Below are 24682 nucleotides of genomic sequence, written 5' to 3' on the forward strand. Positions count from 1 at the left end.
TAATTTGATACAACATATTATCAAATTTGGAAAAGTTTTCCAGATATCCCTGGATAGGTGGATAAGACTCCAGTCTGAGTTTTCAGACTCTGTTGCAAAAGATCAAATGTTTACCTTTCAGCAGCCTTGGAAATTAACGTCAGAGACCACAGCTCTGAACATGCACTCTTTAACTTGACAAAGAGCCACAGGCCCACTTTGTATCAATTCAATTCACCTTTGGACAACATATTGAGAGGGGAAAGGTTGGTATATGGGTTATAGGGTAACCCAGAGGGCAGTTTGCTTAAATTCTTTGAAGTACGATAAGGCTAATGTCTATTTGTGCTGATTCTGGGGTGGAGGAATAACTTTGGCAGACTTTGTGTGACAAGATACCCCCTTAACAAATATAATGTGTAAATATTTTATTAATGTAATTATTAGCAGGGATATTTATTGTGTCCTAACCAAGTATACGACCGCGAGGTGGGTTCTCATTAACCCAACATGCATGCGATAAAGTATAAAAGCTCCCCTAGCCCTTTGCTCTTTCTACCTTTCGCATCATCAAAGCCCCTAAACAATTTGGAACCATGAAGTGGGTAACATTCATTTCTTTTCTTTTCTTGGCAAGCTTGGCCGCGTCAAAACACCTACCCAGAAGGTACCGGCATGCAGGTAAGATGTCATTTTATGTCATATAATGCCATAAACCAGTTTGCTTTGGTTGGTAAGATTAATGTTGCCTTTGTGATTTTTTAATGTGGGGGTTGAACCTCATTTTTAATAGTGATAGAAAAGTAAGTCAAGTGCACGATAAACACAGGGATTACTAATACATATTAAAGTCCCAATGAGTGCAGTCCTGTGGTCCATGGGAGGCTGTCCAAGGTCCATAGGATCAGCTAGATTTCCCACTCTTGAGGGTACGGAGAAAGGAAGATCCAGCAGCCAATGTCTCCTCCCTCCACGGAGGGGTCCACTGCTACTTCATTTCTGATGCTGAAGTGCTGATATTGGGCAAGGCTCATGCATCCCAGAAGCATGATGGGTGCTTGCATTCTCTTTTTAACTAATATGGCTGGAATTCTATACCCATTTACCACTGAGTAAAGCCTACCCATCTCAGTAGTGTTTTGGTCTGAACATATGTGCAAAGGCTTGTACTAATAGAAGCACTGAGTTAAATTTTGATTATTGTCTTCTTTACAGGACATCAGGACACCATAGCACAAGCTACCGAAGTGACGCCTGATGAGTTTCGAGGGATGTAAGTCTTTTCAGGAAATTTCTTTCCAAATGACTTGAGCAGATACAGAGGCTATGAACTACCACTAGCTTAATATTCTGGACTGCCAATAACAAAATTGTATGAAGCTATTATCAAATGAAGCGAGACACATTGGTAAACATTATAATCCAATATTGAGTTGACGAATCAGATTAATTGATTTAAAATCACTTGGTAAATAAATCGGGTTGCCCTTCAATTATTTTTTCAAGAATTATAATTATTTATCAAATAAGGCCTTACTATAAAAAACCCAACCCCACAGAGGGTAAGAACTGTCTTAGAAAGGTCACTCCCCATTGTCTCTGATGACCCTAAGGACAGGCTTGGTGTCACCAGTAGGCGTCTTTGGGAAACTGCCAAGATCTTACCACCTCTGTGGAGCCCACAATTGTTGGTGTCTTTCATAAGCAAACCTGCATTAATCGGCTGCATCTGAGAAGCTTCTTTTTTTAAGATTTAAAAAAATCTGCGGTGTATTCTGCAGTGTTGGGGGAATTTGAAATGGCAGCTTTCCCACCATTATGACCACTTCAGCAAAGTTAGTCCTCTCAACAAGCCTAGAACAATATCTTCCTATGGCATAACTGTTTAAAGTTATCTGAAAGCAATCACAATCATTTTTATTTAAATGCTACTGTATGCACTAAAGGTAAAGGTAAAGGTACCCCTGCCCATACGGGCCAGTCGTGTCCGACTCTAGGGTTGCGTGCCCATGTCGCTTAAGATGCCAAGGGGCCAGCGCTGTCTGCAGACACCTCCGGGTCACGTGGCCAGTGTGACAAGCTGTATCTGGCGAGCCAGCGCAGGACACGGAAACGCCATTTACCTTCCCGCTAGAAAGCAGTCCCTATTTATCTACTTGCACCCAGGGGTGCTTTCGAACTGTTGGCAGGCGCTGGGACCGAGCAACGGGAGCGCACCCCGCCACGGGGATTCGAACTGCCGACCTGACGATCGGCAAGTCCTAGGCGCTGAGGTTTTACCCACAGCGCCACCCGCGTCCCACTGTATGCACTACTAGTCAATTAATCTGCTCAAACTCATATAATGAATCTGGGAGGACTTATTAAATAGTGCAATAATCCTGGCTTGAGTTATTCTCCATCAATAACTATTTGTACTAGCTGATTACATAAATAAGGTCAGCTCCTTCCTAAAGACTGTTTAGTTTCTCTATCTCATGAGGCCCCTATTTCCCCTCTAATATTTCTCATTGCATATTTTGAAAACCAGAGCTCAGATGCATTCCCATTCCTGGTCTGTTACACAAACTGAGACCCTATCCACATGGCTATGAAGTTAGGATTTCTTGCCCCAATATATATACAGTGGTACCCGGGTTACATACGCTTCAGGTTACATACGATTCAGGTTACAGACTCTGCTAACCCAGAAATATTGCTTCAGATTAAGAACTTTGCTTCAGGATGAGAACAGAAATTGTGCTCCGGTGGCGCGGCAGCAGCGAGAGGCCCCATTAGCTAAAGTGGTGCTTCAGGTTAAGAACAGTTTCAGGTTAAGTACGGACCTCCAGAACGAATTAAGTACTTAACCCGAGGTACCACTGTAATGGAATCTTTGCTTACATTGAATTGTATAGATGTCATTTTAATGTCTGTCTACCCAGTTGTGAGAGATCTCTTTTAATCTCCTTACTATCCCATTTGGTTTTAACCACCCAAAAGAATGTGTTTGCTCTTAGAAGTCATGTAGAATATTGTTATACACAGAGGGAACATTTTTTTTTCAAATAAATAATGTATGCATTTTCTAGTGCCCTAGTAATATCCTCTCAAGCCCTGCAACAAGCGACATATGAAGAGGTGTCAAAAGTAAAGGATGATATTGTAGAACTTCAGAAGAAATGTGCTGCTGATGAAAAATCAGATCCAGAATGTACAAAGCCTTTGGTAAGTGTTTGGGAGCTGAATTTAGAGAACATAGAAATAAAACTGTAAAGAAATACAAATATATTGGGAACTGATCTATGCAGAGATGTAGCATTCTAAAATGGGGAACTTATTAGTTTTAATAGCAGGTTAAATTTCTTGTTGGAACAAATCCAGGTCTACTATCTGATATTCAGGGATCTGGTAAGATACGTGTTACAGTATTTTGCTTTCAGATTGTTTTTAACATTTTATGCTTTTATTTTATGGTTTCTATCATTTTAATGTTGTCAGCTGCTTTGGTAGGGGCAGTGCAGCAGACTTTGGAGGAAGGCAGGAGATGACAGATGGCCATCTAACCGCTGCTTAAAAACCCCCAAGGAGGGACAGCCTAGGTTTTCAGGTTCTGTCTCCTGGCTCAAAATATCTGCCTCTGTTCACTGGCAGGAACATTTTGAGTTATAGGTTATCAAAAATATTCGTAGACCCCACCACGTATCAGGACAGTGTACAACAATGTTTCCATATACAAAATGTACAAAGTACAATAACAACAATATGGAACAATTATAAAGATGACTAGTTCATCTTTAAAAAGTTTCAGCAGAATAGACCTACCAACACAAAAAATGACTTCAAGAAATGTCTGACGATTAGCAGTGAGGATGCTAGAATAGTTTTCCACAACATGGGATCCATGACCCTATATGTCCAACTTCTACTTGAAGCTAATCAGGCTTTTGAAAACTAGAGGGCAACTCTTCCAGATGATCTCAGTGATCAAACAGGAAAATAAGGGCTCATGCATTCTAGCGGTTTATAAACCAACTTAACTTTTCAATAAATCTGTCTGGTGACTGTCCTTTAAACCATGTAGAATATATAAACTTAATTCTATGGACAACTGCCTGTTTAACATTTAAGAGGCTTATATGCCCTCCCCCGGCAAAAAAAGATGTTTTCTTTATGTGGACTAAGCAAACAGGCGACTGCAATTGCAACCAATTAAGAGAACACTTTGCTTCCCTCCACCAGGGTACCGTTTTTCTGGATGAAATTTGTCACGAGCAAGAAATCATTGCGAAATATGGATTTGCTGACTGTTGTGCTAAAGTTGACCCAGAAAGAAAAGACTGTATTCTGGCCCATAAAAATGGAACTCAAGGATTCATTCCTCCCTTTCAAAAACCATCTGCAGAGGAGGGCTGCAAAGCATTTGAAGCAGACCCAGATCAAACCATGGGAAGGTAAGTAGATTGATTCAGTGCTGTAACTTTGAGGATTTGGTTGCCCTTTGTGAGAGGAACGAAACGAAGATAAGACGTACAAGTTTCTATTTCAAATCATCTATCTGATAATTGCAAATTCTGACTGCTACTTCATGCAAGCTGTCAAAAATGAAAGATAACCTCACCTCCAAACAGCTGTGCTCCTTCATCAATGTCTTAGCCAGCCTGTCTGTAATTTATCCCCACCTTCTCCTGGCCAGGGTTCTAGCTTGCTGACCAGACACACTCTCGTCTAGGATTTGCCATTCCATTCTCACCTATTTCCTCTTTTTCTTTTCAAACTAACACTTGATATGCTGTGGCAGCTGAGGATCCTCAGTCCTTACCAGGCTGGTGTGTGGTGGGATATCTGGCATTGTTTCGTTGTTGTTTTTTTGTTTGTTTTAAGTAGGCATCTGCAAATCTGGGTGGCATGACCATGCTTCTCAGTGGTTCTGTTTAGGCTTCATAGGCATCTGAATGGATTGCTTGAGTTTGTTATTGGAGGATGTGATGTGGAATGCTACAAACTGACAAATCTCCTGCAATGAAATCTCTTGGATTTAAGTAGCCCACTTGCATGCACAGTTGCAGCCCGGGGCTCCATTGCGGGAATTTGAATTTATTTGTCTTTCCTTCTTCTTAGTAGTCTTGGATAAATGATTGCCCTCCCTCTGCTTTATATCATCATCTTAATTTATAAAGGTGCTGACTACCACATTCTTTCATGCAAGAAAGTGCAGTTCGTGTTATTGAAAGGCAACTTTTTATCCTAGGTATGTCTATGAAATTGCCAGAAGATACCCTTTTTCAAAGACCTCCAGCATCTTTGCAGGAGCTAGAAAATATAAGGAGGTACTGACAACTTGCTGCAAGGAAGCTGACAAAGATGCCTGCTTTGCAGAAAAGGTATTCCGTTATCATCCAAATAATGTAGCTGATGGTTAAGGAATTTACCTCTGCTAGGTTCTTAGGATATTTTTTTCCTACCTGCTTAGACAACTGGTCAATCTAGCCAAATCTTGTCTACTCCTGGGATTCACACAGTAGGTTTTTTTTCTTTCCCTTCCCTGCACCAATCTAAACATTTTCTTTCTAAATGCAAAGGATTGGAACCTGAGGCCTTCTGCATATAAAGCAGGTGTTTTATCCCTGAAGCACAGTCTCTGCCATAATTCTTCCTCAGACTTTGGCATTCCCCTTTACGGGGGGAATAACAGAACGCAAAATGTTAGAACCTATGGCACTTCCTGGTTTTTGTGAAAACTAAGTAACATGATGCAACTTGTAATTTACTTATTTTTAAATAAACTTATTAAAAATCCCTTTTGCAATAAAAAAGCATTGGCCCTGATTAACTGGAACACCCTCCCTCAATATAAATGCCCCAACCTCTAAGCCAGCCCAATGCAAGTCAAAACTCTCTCCCATGCTCTCTCCCACTCTTTCCTGCCCTTCTCTTGCCATAATTGCTGCTTGGACACTCACTGCAGGCAAAACTAAGTCTTCTAGCCCTTATACTAATACAAGCTTATACAACATTGAATACTATGTACCAATTTGATGCTAGAAGCAGTTGTCAATTACCATTCCTATCCAGCTATGTTAGTTGCTCATTTGGCTGCCACTAATGTCACTAGAAGGGAAGGAGAAATAGATGATAGGTAGATGATAGATGATAGATGATAGATGATAGATAGATAGATAGATAATAGATAGATGATAGATAGATGATAGATGATAGATAGATAGATAGATAGATAGATAGATAGATAGATAGATGATAGATAGATAGATAGATAGATGATAGATTAGATAGATAGATAGATAGATAGATGATAGATGATAGATAGATAGATAGATAGATAGATAGATAGATAGATAGATAGATATAGATAGATGATAGATAGATAGAAGATAGATAGATGATAGATAGATGATAGATGATGATGATAGATAGATAGATAGATGGATAGATAGATAGATGATAGATAGATTAGATAGATAGATAGATGATAGATGATAGATGATAGATGATAGATGATAGATGATAGATGATAGATAGATATAGATAGATAGATGATAGATAGATAGAGATAGATAGATAGATAGATAGATAGATAGATAGATAGATAGATATAGATAGATAGAGATAGATAGAGATAGATGATAGATATAGATAGATAGATAGATAGATAGATAGATAGATAGATGATAGATTAGATGATAGATAGATAGATGATAGATAGATAGATAGATAGATAGATAGATAGATGATAGATGACAGACAGATAGATGATAGATAGATAGATAGATAGATGATAGATAGATAGATAGATAGATGATAGATAGATAGATAGATAGATAGATAGATAGATAGATAGATAGATAGATAGATATAGATAGATAGATAGATAGATGATAGATAGATGATAGATAGATAGATAGATAGATAGATATAGATATAGATATAGATACAGATAGATGATAGATAGATAGATTTCAATGGAATTCAATGAAACTTAAAAGTGTTTTAACTTGCCCAATAGTTTTGCAATGGATGTTGTTATGGCACTATTTTTTTTAAAAAAAAATACTTTACATTTGCGTGTTCAGACCCAGAAATTCCCCCCTAAATAAATTCATGCTTGACTCAAATTTTAGTTTGGATTTTGGCAGAATTTAGGCCACAACTTTATTGATTACAGAAAGTGACTGGTTGCATAGGCTCCAGTTCGAATAGCTCCCTGCCATGCAGGTAGCACTGACCCAGGATTCCAGCATAGGTCAGCCAAGGGTGAAAACCTGGATAGGCAGAAAGTCAGGAACAAACTATGTTCGCCACCCAAATGTCCCCCTGGACTCAGGCACGGGCACAACCCCCTCTCACGGGTTGACCAAACCATTTGAGTCTCTGGATTCCTTTAACAGAATACCCTTCACATAGGGATGACCTATCCTGAACCAGGGCCTAGCCGCAATCTTACAAGTTGTGATGATTTGCTACGTGGCAGGTGAAACCCAAATGGCAACAGCCAATAAGCCAAGTGGGGGAAATTCCTACCATGCCCCTGTCCCAACAACAGACAACACACAACGGCATAGCAAGGTCAAGCACAAAGCCCTAAAAGTAGGGAGAGGTGGGCAGGTGTTCCGAATGCACGCGCCAAAAGAGGAAGCTCTGGGTCACGTGCATGGGTATATAAAGGTCCCTCGATCCATTTGGACTGTGCCCATTGGCCAGATTGAACCCAGCTATGAGGGACCTACCAATCGGGTGTTGTGGCTTACCAATCTTACCCACCCACAACACAGGGATTCAGTTTCCAAGTCTCACTGCAACACATGCCCTCTTTAAGGGAGGACACGATTTCCACCCTATCCTAATGTTTTTAGAATGAGTCAAGCACATTTTCCTTCTGATTTCCATTTTTGTTGTTGCCATCATCGTTATTGTTGTTAAAGTGTTGTTGTTGTTGTTATTGCTACAGGCAACAGAAGTCTCAAAGTATTTGAGAAAAGAGTTTGCTCGACAAAAGCAGATATGCTCTGTCCACAGGAAGCTTGGAGAACTGCCCCTGCGGGCTCTGTAAGTTTAGCTGCATTGGGGGTAGTAAGGGGGTGAGGTGGGGCAAAGTGAATTACCTACATAGATTAAACGTTCCCGAGAAAGTCAAAAACGAGACTAAAATATATCCCTGCAAACCATGTGCCAAATGCACTTGTTTCTCGGATAGCATCCTTTTGAGGTGTTCATAGTATTATAGCATCAGGAAAGAGCAATGTGAACATCAGGAAAGTTCCTGGGACATGACACTTTATCTAGCAGGAAGGAAGAATATGGGGGGTTCACAGGATGCTAAATTTTGTACCCAAAATTTTGAAGCTTTTATCTGCTTGTGTGGAGCCATGGAAAGCAACACACACAAGCACACAGCCCAGATAGGTAGCATTTCTAACAAACACACACCTTGTTTGATTGTAGGGCACAATATGTTTATCCTACTGATAATACTAGAATTAAATTGTAGCTGTTATCCATCTCTCTTGGCACAATCACAACATTTTGTTTATTATTTTTTTCAGAAAAGTTGCTCAGCTCAGTCAAAAGTTTCCAAAGACAGATTTCCCTACAGTTCTCAAGCTTTCTGCGGATATTGTACATGCCTACACAGAATGCTGCAAGGGCGATACTCTGGAGTGCTTGCTTGATAGGGTAAGTTTTGTCAATTTCAATGTAATTGACTTCAACTCAGCAATACGTTCTTGCTCAGAAAAGCCAGTTGTTTGGCATTTGCTGAATTTAGAACAGAGCTGGGCCAGGCAGACATAAGGCTTGTAGGACCTATTCTTTTCTGTGCTTATGTGTGCTCATTTATGCATATCCTCCTCCTCCTCCTCACCATCATCATCATATTTATTTTTATTGTGCCTTTTTCCCTGGCTGGGACTGCCAGCAGCTTATAGATAAAATAGTAACAGAAAAGAACATGTGGTGGTGGGGGGGCCGGAAACAATAATTAAAAACAACAATTAAACATTCATAAAGTTAAAACTGAACATATATCAGTCAGTGCTCCAAAGCCTGTGGGAATAGAAAAGTAGTCTTTGTCTTTATAAATTCTGCTGTGAAAGAATCGGCTGTAAGAAAATGAACTGCATTTGAATCTCTGTGTTTACTGACCAGAAACAATGACAAGTTTCATTCCTGTGCCCATTGCGCCTTGGTCCCAGTCAGGCCAATGTAAAAGTGATAAATTTATTTCAGTTGAAATAAGTTTATTTCAATTATGGTTTTGTGACTTGCGTTAATATGCAGGATAATAATTGTTATATTGCATAATAATAGTGATACGACAACAGATACTAACTTTCCCAGCTACTCTGGGTCTGCCAGATCACTGCCAGACATATTGACCAGATGCTTTCTTACAGGCTGACGTGTCAAAGTACATCTGTTCACATCAAGCCACTCTATCTTCTAAAGTGCATGAGTGCTGTGAAAAGAGCCTGCTGGAACAAGGAGATTGCATAGCCCATTCGGAAAATGATGACAAGCCTGCAGATCTGTCTCCCACTGTCAGAGAATTCATTGATAACAAAGAAGTGTGCCAACACTATGCTGACAACCATACTCTTCATCAGGCAAAGTATGCCATAGAAATCCCACACAATCTTTCATTCAACCCTACAGGGAGTTTTGAGTTTCAGCTAAACATGCAAACAGGGTGTTGGAGTGTGATTGGGGGGGGGGGGAGTCAGTTGGATATAACGATCTGAGCAAATAAATCTCCCCAAACAAGGACTGGAACAAAGTTGCAGGAAGACAAGAGGGAGAAGGCATGAAAGAGGGAGTAGAGAAGGAGCAGGCTGGGGCAGGGAAGAGGAAAGCTAAGTTGCTACAGAAGCAAGTACAGAAATTCTTCCTCCACTCTGTCCACTCAAATGGCTTACTCCACAGGGAGAGCGGCGCAGAAACTAGGACTTCTGTATGATCACAGTAGTTTTCTGGGAGGGAGGAGAGCTCAGATAGTGTTTGCTGTTGTTGTTGTTGACATCAGTAGTAGTTTTTGTAGTTGTTCTTGATATCATTATGAGTCATCTTTCCAAGGCTAATGTGGCAAAATTTGATAGGGGAGAGGGGCAGAGAGCAGCCCAACAGTGACATCCGTCTTTTCCTCATATAATATTCTTGGAAGCAACCCAATGTGATCACTCTGCCAAATCTCCTCTGTTGTGTAAAAAAAACCTTGATTTGGATCAGGAGTGCCTGAAACATTCTCTCTCCCTCCCTCCCCCCTCCCCCCCTCTCTCACACACACACCTGAATATTAATTGGGAGTTTCATATCTAATGTACATGAAAGCTGGAAGTATTGCTGAGATATATTTGAAGTTATTTGAACACTAAGCCAAAACTGGGAACCTCAGACCAGGGACCAAATGTGACTTGCAAAGCTTCCATACTGCACCAGATTGGCTAGGGCAATCTGGCTGGGAATAACAACAACAACAAACAAACAAACAAACAAACTATGCAGGCCACACCCCTTACTAGCCTCATCTTCCTTCAAGGACTTTTGCCTGGACGGAACATGTCCTTTAACTCAAATAATGCTGTACAAATGTACAATTCAAATGTATTGCTGCAATTACTTTTGACTCTAGCCCTATACACCCCTGGCAGTGCCTCCCCTCCCTCCCACCCATCAAAGGTTGCTGAGAAGGGTATGTAGCCCTCGGGCTGAAAAGTGTTCCCTTTCAGCGTTTATTTCTGTTGGTGTTAACATTGTCATCCTCATCTTCATATTCTGTTAATGGGATATTTCCTGTGTTTCAGGTTTGTGCATGAGTATGGAAGGAGACACCCTGAGTTATCCCCAGAGTTGCTTGTGAGACTTGGCAAAGGCTACGGTGATTTGTTGGAGAAGTGCTGCGCTCTTGAGAATGTTGTGGAGTGCCTTGGCCATGGGGTGGGTTATGATTCATCTCCATACAAAGGATATTTGCTTGTTTCCTGATACGCAGAAGACAGGTTGTGAACATTTTGTAGGACAGGTAGAACTAGCTCTTACAAAGCAGGGATCTCTCCTAGGACTACCTTGGATGCAAAGAATTGGACCTGGGAACTTTAGGATGGCAAAGCAACCCTTTGGTGTCAGGCATTGCCTATGTTCAGATCACGGAAAGAAAATTTCCTAAGGTGCATGTTTTTAAGCAAAATGATATAATTCACTCCACTCAGAGTAATGCATAGAACTAAATGTAATCACCCTGTGGGTTTCACATTTCTCTGAATTGTTTGATCCTGTACCAAAAATGTGCAAAAGGGATGTTTGGAAATGTGAGTGTTAAGATAAAATTTGCACTTAAAGACATATTTTGCCATAAATATGACTTTCCTTTGTCGCCTCATAATAGGCTATTGCCATCCTTTAGCTCCCTCAAATGGATTCTTCTGTGTTGCCTCTTACACTGTAGGAAATGATGCTGTGAAATTTCATGTTTAGCCATTTTTATGTTTTAAAAAATGCCTTTGTCAATCCTCATCTATGTTTACCTTCAATAAAGCTCTTGTCTTCTTTTGCATAAAAGGCATGTTACAGAGCCTGTTCAAACTTCCTCTCAAAGCTGCATCTTTTCTTATAGTTCTGCTCTTAAAAATATACATATATCAGAAATTCTCCTTTCTTTCAGGAAGCAGAGCTCAAAAAACACATTTCTGACACCCTAGAAGTGATGAAGAAAAACTGTGAACTGCATGCGACAGCAGGAGACTACCTCTTCCAAAATGAGTATGTTTTTTATTGTCATAAGATTTCCAGCTTGTGAAAGGGGGCAATATGCTCAACAATTCATGTGAGCTCATGATGCAAAAAACCTTTCTGAGACAAAACAACTTCATTGATTGCCCCCGCATCTGTTGAAGAGTAAAAATTCTAGCTGTTGCGCATCTCTCAGGAATTCACCGTCAGCTAAGTAATCTCAGGTGGGCGCCATTGACATTCAAAGAAAATGAAGGAGGCATTCATAAGCAAGTTCTGGCACCTCCTTTTCGAGAAAAATAGCACTGTTGCAAGCCCACCTCAGATGAGCATGGCATCCCAAATGTCCTCTGACTAAGATCTCTTTGCAGGTTGCTCGTCTTGTACACCAAGAAAGCACCCCAGCTGACATTTGACCAACTGTATGAATACACCAAGGGACTCACGAAAGCTGCTGCCAAATGCTGCCACGAAGATGAAGCCCACAAGCTGCCATGTGCTGAGAAATATGTGAGCATTTTCTTCTCCATATTTACCTCTCTGTCTGTCCTTGCCCCTTTCCTTCCCACCCACCACCTCAGAATTCCATTAAGTGCCCAAACTGTTTGAGGATTTAAATGTAATGGCAAGCTATTGGAATCGGGTTGAGAAGTACAGAACAGCCATGGTCAGCCCAAGATATTGCAACGTCTCTGGTGAAGTACGAAATGACATCCCTCTTATTCCATTTACGAATGCCAGTCACAATGGCATCAGGCTCTTGCTGGTAACAGGATAGCATCGTCCACTGCATCTAAGGGCACAGGTTTGGTCAGAGGCCATAGAAGCAGAGCTGTGCCCATTGCCTGCCCCTCATCACTTGCTTCCTAGGGATGGGCCATCTAGAAGAGCAACAAATGCTGGAGCATCATGCTCCAAACCATGAGACCCTCTACCCCCCATAACATCCCTTCCTTTTTGCATGTTGCAAAAATCTAATCTGCATGTGACATAATAATAGTAGTAATTTTATTACTTATACTCCGCCCATTCTGGGTGGCTTACAGAACATATAAAAGCATAGTACAATGTCAAACATTTCAGGCTGGGTGTGGACTTCATGCCAATGGTGGCTATGGCCCAAGGCGACACCTTTCAAAAAAATTGCAAGATACACACACAGAGCATTCGCACGTGTGCAGTACAAAATTAGACACATTCACCATGCACTGCATTACAATGAGAATGCATATCCGATTATTAAGCTAATGACTGGAGGGGCAATTTCTATCCCTATCATGACAATGGACTTTTTGGAGAGGTTGAATGCCTAGCTCAGCTTTAGAATACAGATGAAAATAACTCTGCCCTACAGGTACTCTTCACACACACCCCTCCACAGTGCTAGTCTTATCACTGCCCCTCCCCAAATGATATACTTCAATTTGCTTGCATTTTTTTCTAAACTAAAATGCAGTCTTTCTTCAAAGAGGTGTTGTTCAGCCTTTTGACCCCTTTGGTTACTGTTTTCTGAAACTCTTCCAGGTCTCCTTTGTGCTTGGAGAGATATGTCGGGAGCATGAAATGCATCACATCAACAAACAAGTGTGCAAATGCTGTGGTGACTCCTTAACTTTCCGTCGGGAATGTTTCAGTGGTTTAGGACCGGATCCAGAATATCAGCCTACACCATTTGCTCCCGACCTGTTCACCTTCCATCCAGATTTATGCACAGCTGATCCAGAAGTTCTGAAGCGCAAGAAGCAAAAGTAAGAAACCAGAAGCATGCAGCCCAATATTTGGCTGGTTATTTCAAATCAGTTAGTGTTTATGGACTTTAGCCTTCTTCACCACTTTGACTTCTGACCAAATGCACCTTGCTGCCTACACTCTGCCACCCTCTTTGGCTTCTCAGAAAGTTCTCCTATTTGAACCCCCATTCCTTTCTTTATGCTATTGTCTTCCCAGCCCCCCTCCCTCAATATTTCCTGGGGTTTTGCCTTTCCTGCCCCTCTCTTCCCTAGGACCTTTTACCTTCCATTTCAGAGGGGAAGCATTGTCTCCTGCCTTGTAACATCATTTCCAACCCTATAATATCCCTAAAGATAAAGGTACTCCTGACCGTTAGGTCCAATCGCGGACAACTCTGAGGTTGCGCGCTCATCTCGCTCTATAGGCCGAGAGAGCCAGTGTTTGTCCGCAGACAGCTTCTGGGTCATGTGGCCAGAATGACTAAGCTGCTTCTGGTAAAATCAGAGCAGTGCACGGAACGCCGTTTACCTTCCCACCAGAGCAGTACCTATTTATCTACTTGCTCTTTGAAGTGCTTTTGAACTGCAAGGTGGGCAGGAGCTGGGACCGAGCAACGGGAGCTCACACCATTGCAGGGATTCGAACCACCAACCTTCTGATCGGCAAGCCCTAGGCTCTGTGGTTTAGACCACAGCGCCACCCACGTCCCACATAATATCCCTAGTGGTGACCTAAAGTGATTATAATGACCCAATTTTGAAGTGATGCTTTGAAGAAAGGACCTGCTTTTACTCTCTCATCACTTTTCATGAGGCTAATGATTCCATCCCCCAACTTACTTTTGTTGTCGTTGCAGGCAGCTTGTCGACTTGATAAAGCACAAGCCCACAATCACTGATGAACAACTAGCGGGCGTGATTGTAGATTTCCAAGGCATGATGACACAGTGCTGCGAAGATGCTGACTCTAAGACATGTTTTGAAACAGAGGTATTTTTTAAAATGAAGACAAGTATCCATAGCATTTTTTTTTTTCTTTCACTGGCAGTGTGACAAGGCTATGGGCATATGGTGGAATATGAATGTGTGGCCCTGAACTCCTAGTCAGTGATGTGTGGCAAACAGGCATTTCTGCAGCTCTCTGAGAAGACACACCTCAGATGTCTTCATTAATGGGATGCAACTAGTGGGATTGCAGCTAGCAACACCATGAGCAGAAGGCATGGGAGACTAGATGAGAGATAATAAATGTGACTTAAATTTTTGCTGAGGACACTCAGTGCTATTTTTCCAGAAAAAGAGGTGCCAGAACTCACCTTGAACACCTCCCTTGTTCTTTTATAATGGCAATGGTGCCCACCTGAGAGGTGCCAGAACTGAGTCCCAGTGAGTTCCAGTTAGAGAAAGCCCTGAGTATACTAACTGGGAATCAAGATAATCCTGAGGACTACTGTGAGCAGATGTCCTTAGGACTGCACTGAATGCAAGGCAGAGAAAGAATCAAGTGTAGAAGTATCAAGTCCAGAATACTCAAATGGGGAATGGGGGAATACATTCTAGCTCAGATGCTTCAGATGCTTTTGTGTATGGGAAGCATTTGATGGTATACTGTTGTGTTCAAGACACACACACACTCACCACCACCGCCACCAATCATTGGCTACAAAATGGTAGGTTACTATTGAACTGGGTTGCTACAGAGAAGATTGAGAGCTACCATAGCAGTAGACAACAGGGCTGTTCATAGACACCTCTGACCTATCCTGTGGTCCCAATCTACAATCCCTAGATTGGGCCAACCACCCTCTGCTGCTCTGTGAACCACTTATCCCACCCTGGATCTGTTCCCATAGTAAGGAAGGGGCAGGAGAAGCTAAGAGATGCTGCATGTGCTTCTTTCCCCCTCAAATTGGATTTAATCCTGCGAGGTACTGCACCTTGTTGAGTGACTTCCCTGCACACAAGGAGGCTGCTTGAGAAGGTACAGCAAAAGATTTGTTGCTGCCTCAAGTGTGGTCTCCCTGCATGAAAGGGAAGCCACTTATGAAGGAGTAGCAACCCATACTGCTCAGCTGGTAAGTGGGAGGATCTGACCATGTGGGGTGCTGCTTTGAGGGACAGGAAGAAGGAAGAGTCTGGCAGGAAGAAGGAGAGGCAGAATAGGACTGGCATCTACCCACTTTTCCCACAAAGACATAACTGCCTATTAGGTCACTCCTTTTCATAATTTCTCCTTCTTCCTGCCCAGTACTACGCCCTCTGACAGCCCCAGTTTGCTTTTGACAGTCCAAATTGCAGCCATTTGGGGCCTGGCTAAACCAAGGCCCAGATTTTCCTGAATCACTTCAATACAGTTCAGTTTGTCCAAATCTAGTAGACAAACAACTAACAATAAGTTTCCCGGAAACCAGGAACTGGGTCTCAAGGTTAAGGTGTGAGCAAGAGAACAACAACAACAAAATGTTTCTTTGTTTGAATGTGATGCTCTGGACATATGGAATTGTAATTGCTGCTTTTGCTGAACAATTAAAGTGAGACTGTGGGTGATGAGACAGAGTTTTAAGTTCGTTGCTTGTGAAGAATTGACTCTCCATATAATTTATGAGAGGCTGTTAAACTAGCATGATTAGCTATTTATCCAGTGAAAGAACTATGAGGAATACTTTCCTTAACAATATGTCTGAGGGAATTGTGTGTTTTTCTTCCAGGGTCCCAAACTGATTGAAAGGACCCGAACTGCTTTTGGAGAAAGCTAAACATCTCAGGTGAGCAGATGTGGAAGAGAGGCTTGTGTCAAGGTGTCTCCGTGATTTAGTACTGTTGAAAAGACCTAACTGGTACCTGCTGTGGAGGCAGTTATGCACGGGGGACTATGATTGCATTGAAAGTTAGTGGATTGTTCTGTGTCCTTCCAGAATCATTTAGTTCTCTGTTGTTTTAGCTACATGCCTGATACATATCCATAGCCAAACATGACATTATGGATGTTCATGTTACATTATATGAGCACACAATCTGCATACAATATCTGTGTTCACAAATAACTGGGGCAAACCCTAGTATAGTTATTCACTTGTATCATTCAACAGGTATATAGTCTGTGCCCCTGTATAGACAATAACTGAGCTACACAAAGAAGTGTATGCTCTTGCACACAAACGTATGAACATTTGTACATTTGTAGACACAACTGGTACATGTATTCAGTGTAATGCATAATTACGCTATGACAGAAGGCTGTATATCTGAATCATTTAGTAAGCATGCCTTCCAGATTCATATAATACACTTCCCTTGGAGATACAGAGAAATGCAGATGTTGAGATATTAAAAGATTTTATTATTTCAAAGTTCTGAAAGGAACCAAAGTTTGTAGGGTCTATTGCATCCATCACACATTTGCTTCACTATGGACAAGATTGTCAGGATTTTGGATTACTTCAAAAGCTTTCCAAACTTGTTGGATGAGGGGTGTCAGTGGAAGAAAAGACAGGTGATTTTATTTCATAGGAGCCAAATTTTCTCTTTTAATAGTCTCTATGGTCATAACAAACACTCTTGTTACTTCGATGGCATTTTTTCACATTATTCAGTGGCAAGCCCAAGTCTGTAAGTGGCAATATAGAGCATTCAGGAGAAATGCATGGTAGCAAACACACATTGTTCCTACATGCAGTTAACTGTTTACATTATCAAGTGCACAATCTGAATTCAAGTAACCCCCTGTCCCAGCACCCACATTTTCAACTTGATATTCAGACTTGGAATGGTACAAGGTCCCCCCAAACTCACATCTGAGTCTTCCTGGAATTTATCTTCCCTCATTATGAATGGAACGTTCTTAAGTGGGACGAATCAACTCAGTCTTACAGGAAGATCTTTATGTAACTAGTAATGGGACTGTATGAATTCAGTGAGGTAGCTTTCATTTTCTAAAATGTTCTGCAGGTTAGCCTTGGGACTTGTTCTCACTTACTGCAGCAAATCATTTATTGGTTCTTATTTTCTTCTAGCTCAGCAATGGAAGAATCCTGAAGATAAAGTCCAAATATGCTCAAGCGCCCTCGAATGCTTGCTTCCTTGTTAAATGTCACCTTTCTAATTCAAAGGAAATGAGGATGTGATTCTTCCATAATCTTCATCTCTCATGACAGTCGTACTGTCGAGAATGAATAAAGTCTTTAAACAAATAAATATCCCCTTTGCAGTCCAGTGATTCATTTAATCAGAGCTAAAACAAATGTGCTGTGATTTTGTGCATGGATACTTTGTTAGTGTGGGGGAGTGGGGTGGGTGTAGGACCTTTGGGGGCACTCTGTAGCTATTGCTGCCAGAAGACATTTTTCAGGTGTGTGTGTAGAGCAATTCAGCAGGCCACATTACCTGCTTCTCACCTTCACCCACCAATTCTAGAGCTCCCACCAACATGGATGTGCCAGCTCCTTTACCATTATTATGGGGCCAAGATGGCGTCTGGCACTCTTCTTTAGCTGCGCCACTGCTGCCCGTGCCGGTAAAAACCTCTTCCAGCCTCTTTGGCCCCTTTAGCAGAGTTTACACAGCGGGGAAAGCTGTTGCTTGTGTGGGTAATAACTCAAACTGCAAAGCAGGCTTTTCTCTTATCTCCAATAGCCTTTAATGAGTAGAATAACATCGTAAATTCAGCCCGGCGAATTGGCTGGCATCCTCTCCGCTTTGCGGCAAAAGCGAAAGAAAAAAAGACACACAGAGAAACACTCCCCTCTGTTAATATAGCCACGCCTCAGAATGTGAGACATCACTCAGAACTGTTTAACCCTGTAAGTTCTGATTCTCCTCACAATTATCTTGTCCCAGATTCCTTAAGCATGTTTGCAGCCTGACTCCCATCTGAGATGTTCACCATGTGTGGATGAATGGAAAAAGATTTAGGTGTTCTTGCCCTCCCTAGCCAAGTAAGGCACACCTCTGATAGTTAAGTCTTTATTGACAAGAAAAGTGTGTACAGTAGCTTCCACAGTGCACTCATACACACTTCTAGCCTCAAGGCAGATGTCCACAGGTCCAGGCCCTGTGGAATAGTTGCAGCAACAGGGAGACTCCATCCTCCACTGCCAGCCTACATACCCTGTCCTGATGGGTTACGTGCCTGCAACCTGAGATTTCTCTTGCATGGAAGTCGCTGCTTCAAGATCTTCCTGGTTCTAGGAGACAGCAGAATGGGGGAAGGTGGGGAGTCTACTGACCCATCTGTTGGCTCAACAGCCTCTTCTTCTTCTGCATCTAGCACACTTTCCTCCATCTCAGGCTGCCCCGACTCTCCGTCCTCTCCTGGCTCCTGCCTTGCAGGTGGTGTCAAACCCCACAAATCACCTCTCCTGGGTATCTGGCCTAGTCCCTGCCTCCACCCCACACTCTTTGGAGTGCTACCAGCCCCTGACAGTAGGTCAGTTCTACTCATTGCCTCATGTCAGGCTATAGATTGAAAGGGCAGGACTAGATTGTATGGAATAAGATTTCAGGGTCAATGTTCTTGTAACACACAAAACCCCCTCCCTCCATGGAAACAGCTAGCACTTGAGGATGAAGGCTCTGCAAAACCATTTTTTCCTGGTCTGAACATTTTCTAAACATATAGTAATTTTATATGTGTGGAAGCATTCAAGAAAACCATCTTCTCCCTTTAGTAAGGGAAAGGAAAATAGCCCAGAATCTCTGCTTTCTGACTCAATTTTCTTATTTTCTCCATCTTGGTCCTAACAGGAGAATATTCTGCAAAATGACTCATTTTCTTGGCTGGGTAGGGACAGGCTGCGAGGATGTTATAGCTCTATCCAAGGGCCATGCAACACCTCCCTGCCCCTCATATGAGAAAAATAAACTTCTGTGACCATGAGCCCAGCATATCAATGAAAGCTTCCCATGCAGTTGAGATTCTGTGTGGCAGAAGGTTACTCACACAAGGGCCTAAGGGCATAGAAGAGTCATATGGTCAAAAGTGCACCCCACATTTGGGATGTAAAATGGATTGGCTGGATGCTGCAGGAATGTACATGCTGGGAAGGGCACCTGGGATCTTAAGACACGTAGTAAAAAAAAGGAACAAGATAGAGGAAACTCAGATGTTGAGATACTAAGATAGGTTATTAATTCACAGTTCTGAAAGGGAACCAAGGCTTGAAGGGTCTATGCAGGCATGGCCAAACTTGGCCCTCCAGATATTTTGGGACTACAATTCCCCTCATCCCTGACCACTGGTCCTGTTAGCTAGGGATGATGGGAGTTGTGGTCCCAAATAATCTGGAGGGCCAAGTTTGGCCATTCCTGGTCTATTGCATCCATCACACATTTGCTTCACTATGAACAAGATTGTCAGAATTTTGGATTACTTCAAAGGCTTCACAAATTTGTTGGATGAGGGGTGTCAATGGAAGAAAATAATAGGTTTTTTTATTTCATAGGAGCCAAATTTCCTCTTTTAATAGTCTCTATGGATATAACAAACACTCTTGTTGTAGGGATGATGCTGAAAAGCAGTTACCTCGAAGGCATTTTTTCACATTATTCAGTGGCAAACCCAAAACTGTCAATGGCAAAGGAACAAGAAAGAGGGAAACTCCATGTGACATCGTGATTATTGCTTTTATATCACCTGTTACTCCATGGAATGTTTTTACATGTAAACAGTAAAACACATACAAACATACCACATACCCATGAATCTTTTCTTTTGAGTTTGATTAGATTCCTGGGAGTGATGGAAATAAATATGGATAAAATTCATTGCAGCATCTCTTTTTTCCTTCCGCCAGTACAGAGAAAAGTAAGAGAGAGAGCCTCTCAAACAGCTATGGAGAGAAAAGGATATGATACACAGATGAAAAGGCGAATCACAGTGGCTACCCAGAAAGAAAACGCAGGTCACAATCAGGCACAAAAAAGAAACATGTAAACATGCATGAAATTACCCAAGATCTACCTGTAAACAGCTTGGTAAGTCAATCTCATGGTATACTTTTCAGTCTGTTTGCTGGTGATCTTATTAATAAAAAACAAGTTTTATTCCAAGTGAAACATATTTATGGATTCTCTAGTCCAAAGTCTGCAAAGTTTAAATGTGCAGAAAAGTCACCATGTCACCAAGAATGGTACCATTTCATTCAATAAAGAGAATATTATTTTCAGCACTTCCTTATTCCCCTAGGATATTGAAGAGAATGAGTCAGTCTGTCCCTCTTTGTTTATGCATACTGGAAACCTGACATGGGAAAAGACATACAGGGATTACCCCCAAAGTCTGCCACTACCCCTTCCTTGTTCATAGTTGCTGTGGGATGATTAAAATGCCTTTTTCCAGTTTTGGCTGGTATCATAATAGCTGCTTGCACTGGGATAGCTTGGCCACAGTTGTTGAGGCAATGATACTCCAGTACTGTAATTCCCTTTTAGATCTCTCATCCCCAGCAAATTGAAAGGTGCTTAGCACAAAGTTTCCTGGATCTACCGTATTTATCACCCCATAGGGCACACTGCCCCATAGGACGCACCTAGTTTTTTTGGGGGGGGAATAAAGAAAAAAAAATATCCCCCCCCCCAGGCACAGGCTGGCGCGAGGGAAGCCCGAGCTTCCCCCAACCCCAGCCCCCAGAACAGCCTGCTAACCGCAAGCCTAGGGATCCCGGTGGGAAGTTGCGCTGGTCTCCCCAGGCTTGCGGAGAGCTGAGCGAAGCCCGGGACTGCAGGCAGCTCTGCGCAACCCTTGGGAGACCAGCGTCAAGTCGCGCTGGTCTCCCAAGGGTTGCGCAGAGCTTCCTGAAGCCTGGAGAGCGAGAGGGGTTGGTCACACCGACGCCTCTCGCTCTCCAGAATTCAGTGAAAGCCTGCATTCGCCCCATAGGACGCACACACATTTCCCCTTCACTTTTGAAGGGGGAAAAGTGCGCCCTATAGGGCGAAAAATACGGTATTTGTCTGAAATCTGGAAGGTTTCTTACCAAGCAGCCCCTCTCTCATCTAGGCTATTTTCTAACCGTTTTCAAAAAAATACTATCCTTCTGAAATTTGGCAAAAATAGTGGCTTCAGGGTCACTTTGCTCAGAATAAAATCCACTTCTGCCTAAAAATAAATAGACACTTCATTAAAAGCAAGCAAGCAAGCAAGCAAGCAAACTATCCAACACAAAAACTAACACAACGCTGCCCATCACAAAAGATCCTGACTTATTTTCTTGTAATTCGGGATATATATATTTTTCTGGAGGGGCTAGTATGCCTGCAAATTTCATCCACTTCTGTCAACAGGGAGAGAGAAGTCAATGGTGACTCCAAGACTGTATTACTCCAATGTATACTATGCGAGGTTTTCCTTGTGTCTGGTACAAAAACTACAGTTAGGACAGTATGCTGCAGCATCATTGTTAACAACAGTGAGATTATGTGGGCACATTGCACCTTTGCTCAAATAAGTGTACCAGCTGCCAAGTTTAAGGAGTTACTGTTAACATATAAAGCCCTAAATAGATTGGGGTCAGTTTATCTGAAGACTTGCTTGGCCCCACACATTCATACTCTATAGCTCCAACCTGTGGCAATTTGTAGTTGTACCAGTGCCATGTAAACTTTGTTCTTAATCAGGGAGGAAATATTCAGGGTAGCACCAATATTTATAACTCCTTGCCTTTGAACATCAAATAGAATCTCTCATTGGACTGTTTAAAATGTTTCCTAAAACATTATTTCTGTTGAAAAGTTAGCCCACACGTGGAATAATTTTATTACGTCTACCAGTTTTTAATTTTTGTTGTGTTATCTGGGGATTTTTTCCAGGATGGAATACAATATTCTATATCAAACACTTAGAGATTTTACATTTTTAACAGACTATATATTTTGTTAACTGAAGAAACAAAAATTATTTATTAAACAAGCAATGGTTTATTGGTGACCTAAGTCAACCTACTTGATCACATTGGGGAACATGTGTCAAAACATTCTCCGCCTCCTCCTCCTCCTCCTCTCTAAAATGGTTGTGCCATCTCTTTGCAGGTACTACATAGCCACACAATGTTCAACCAGTCATCTAGAGTGGTGGAATTCCTTCTGCATGGATTCTCTGATACTCAGGAACTGAAGACATTTCATTTCATTACATTCTTTATCCTTTATCTGATTGTTGTCACTGAAAACCTCATCAACATCACGGTCATAATTTTCAGTCCTCAGCTTCACAAACCCATGTACTTCTTTCTAGCCAATCTGGCATTCCAAGACCTTCTGTGATGAACAGAAAAGCATGTGTCAAAATGGCAATCAGTGCATGGATTACTGGGCTTATCTATTCCACAGTATATACTGGCAGTACATTCACAATTGAGTTCTGTTCTAATGACATCAGTCAGTTTTTCTGTGAAATTCCATAGTTATTCAAAATTGCTTGCTCTGACTCATATCTCATCGTATTTTGGATTATTTGTGTTGGTGACTCTCTGGCCTTTATCTACTTTGCTGTAATAGTTTATTCATACGTTAAAATCTTCAGTGCAGTTCTAAAAATTCCTTCTGCCCAGGGAAAAGAAAAAGCCTTCTCAACTTGCTTGCCACATCTTATTGTAATATTTTTATATTTTGTTAGCGGTTCATTTGTTTATCTGAAGCAAAGCTCTGTGTCACTATCATCAAGTGACACAGAGCTTTTGGATCTTGTTGCTTCTATGTTCTATTGCATGTTTCCACCAGTTATGAACCCATTAATCTATAGCATTAGGAATAAGGAATTGAAAACAGCATTATGGAAGTTGAATGCAAATCTCTTCTACCAATTCTTCCCCAATTTCTAATGGCCAAAACATGGATTACCTTTATATTTCCATCAAAAAAACTAAAAATAATTTCTAAACATTTATTATACATAAATCACTATTTGCATGCCAAATGTAATCCTTTGAAGAACACACTTTCTAACTAACAACAATTACTATATTTGTTTTCCTGTGCTCTATATTAAAGAGTGGAAACATTTTTGTCAATTTGCTTATTTTGTACTTACTTTCTCACACTGTTTTCTGTTTGTTCTGCTGCATTGTGTCAGATCCATGGTAAGTCAGAACTATATTTTTCAGCTTGATTATATGCATGCCTTTGCAGATGTGGGTCCATATTGGCCTAATAAAGCAGATTTTCACCAGCAAGATCTGTGCATCTTTGAGTGGGTGTAGTTGTCTTTAGACTCATGTGAGTTGAAAGAGATAGACCCATGAAAAGTGGTTTTTCTGGATTCACAAAGTTGCAAAGATTCTGGCAAAGGAGCTACAAACCAAGTCCAATTTTTGCTGTAGAATTGGTAAACCATACCAGAAAAGGTAATATCTTTTTTAACCAGGAAAGGCAAGAAGGAATCTCCTTTTTAAAACTGAGGACACATTCCATCAAATTCTATACTTGATCATCACCTGCACCACTTACTAAATCCACTCATTGCTGTCGACTTTGTTATCAATCTTTGCTATCCTTCCTTTATGAATTGTAAAACACGTGGCTAAATAAAGTGTTCAACCAGGAAAGATTGATATATTGTGTTCATGAAAAGGCTACTTCTTCAGCTTCACCTATCCCTATAGAAACTAGCCAAGGAATTTGTCTGAGGGACCCTACAGGGAGGCCAAAAACATATGCTAGTCTCCCCATCGCCACCCCATGGACAGCAGGAAGAAGATCCATGTTAGAAAATGCATTTCTCAGATACTTAGAACCAGCATTTCAAGGCTTGCACAATTTCAAACTGCCGCTCATTGGGAAAGGAGGAACAGGTAAGAGTCCAAAGGGTGGGTAGAGGAGGCAGAGGCACAGGAGAACTATCCAGGGGGAGGGACCAGTGATTTGTGGGGTTCTGTGCCACTTGTGAGGCAGGGAGAAGAGGAAGAGGCTAGGCAGGCAGAGACAGGAAAACATAGAGGTGGAAGACACTGACTCGGGCTGTTCGAATCTCCTCAGCACCTCTCCCTGCCTCCAAGGATAAGGAGGGGTTTAAAACAAGAGGAGCAGGTGGAAATGTACACAGGGGGAGTTTCCGGTTACTTCCACATACCACATTAGAAGAGGGGGCTTAAATGCGCTGGAGGAGGCAGGGTGTGCAGATGCTCCAATTGCTTGTCTCAGCAGTTGGAGGTGTGCCTAGGAGCAGAGGTGTGAAGAAGCAGATGCCCAGCTAGCTATTTAGCAGGAGTGCCACATGTGATTCTCACACCTTAGGAGCTGAATGTAATCAAGTGGTGAAAACA

At 41.7% G+C, this 24682-nt stretch overlaps 2 protein-coding genes and 1 long non-coding RNA gene across 4 annotated transcripts in view; all 3 read left to right on the forward strand.

Moving 5' to 3' along the window:
* Positions 1-24682, forward strand: part of LOC309354855 (olfactory receptor 5AP2-like) — a gene marked incomplete at both ends in the record, with an annotated part of 215639 nt that overhangs the window by 53519 nt on the left and 137438 nt on the right. The gene's annotated exons all lie outside the window — the stretch shown is intronic.
* On the forward strand, positions 506-17621 carry LOC309355446 (alpha-fetoprotein-like). 2 transcript variants are annotated; one of them, XM_081886322.1, is made up of 15 exons: positions 506-660; positions 1195-1252; positions 3051-3186; positions 4201-4412; positions 5210-5342; positions 7925-8022; positions 8520-8649; positions 9369-9583; positions 10773-10905; positions 11630-11727; positions 12069-12207; positions 13222-13445; positions 14285-14417; positions 16136-16192; positions 17441-17621. In XM_081886322.1, the coding sequence occupies exons 1-14, from the start codon at positions 576-578 to the stop codon at positions 16181-16183; spliced, it is 1842 nt and encodes a 613-aa protein (XP_081742448.1). In that variant the 5' UTR covers positions 506-575; the 3' UTR covers positions 16184-16192; positions 17441-17621. The 2 variants fall into 2 exon arrangements, with proteins under 2 accessions (XP_081742448.1, XP_081742449.1); XM_081886323.1 differs by having other exon boundaries at positions 17446-17621.
* LOC309355607 lies at positions 20183-23965 on the forward strand. The gene is made up of 2 exons (XR_014162556.1): positions 20183-20399; positions 22452-23965. It is a non-coding gene; the product is annotated as an uncharacterized lncRNA (long non-coding RNA).

This window comes from Podarcis melisellensis (genome assembly GCF_964234715.1).
Source record: "Podarcis melisellensis genome assembly, chromosome: 13".
NCBI classification, from domain to species: domain Eukaryota; kingdom Metazoa; phylum Chordata; class Lepidosauria; order Squamata; family Lacertidae; genus Podarcis; species Podarcis melisellensis.

Bases quoted from the DNA above. Each gene is read 5' to 3' on its own strand.
- LOC309355446 (XM_081886322.1), top strand. From the start codon at position 576: ATGAAGTGGGTAACATTCATTTCTTTTCTTTTCTTGGCAAGCTTGGCC. The intron at 661-1,194 runs GTAAGATGTCAT...TCTTCTTTACAG, and splicing joins CAGAAGGTACCGGCATGCAG to GACATCAGGACACCATAGCA. The intron at 12,208-13,221 runs GTGAGCATTTTC...AAACTCTTCCAG, and splicing joins TGCCATGTGCTGAGAAATAT to GTCTCCTTTGTGCTTGGAGA.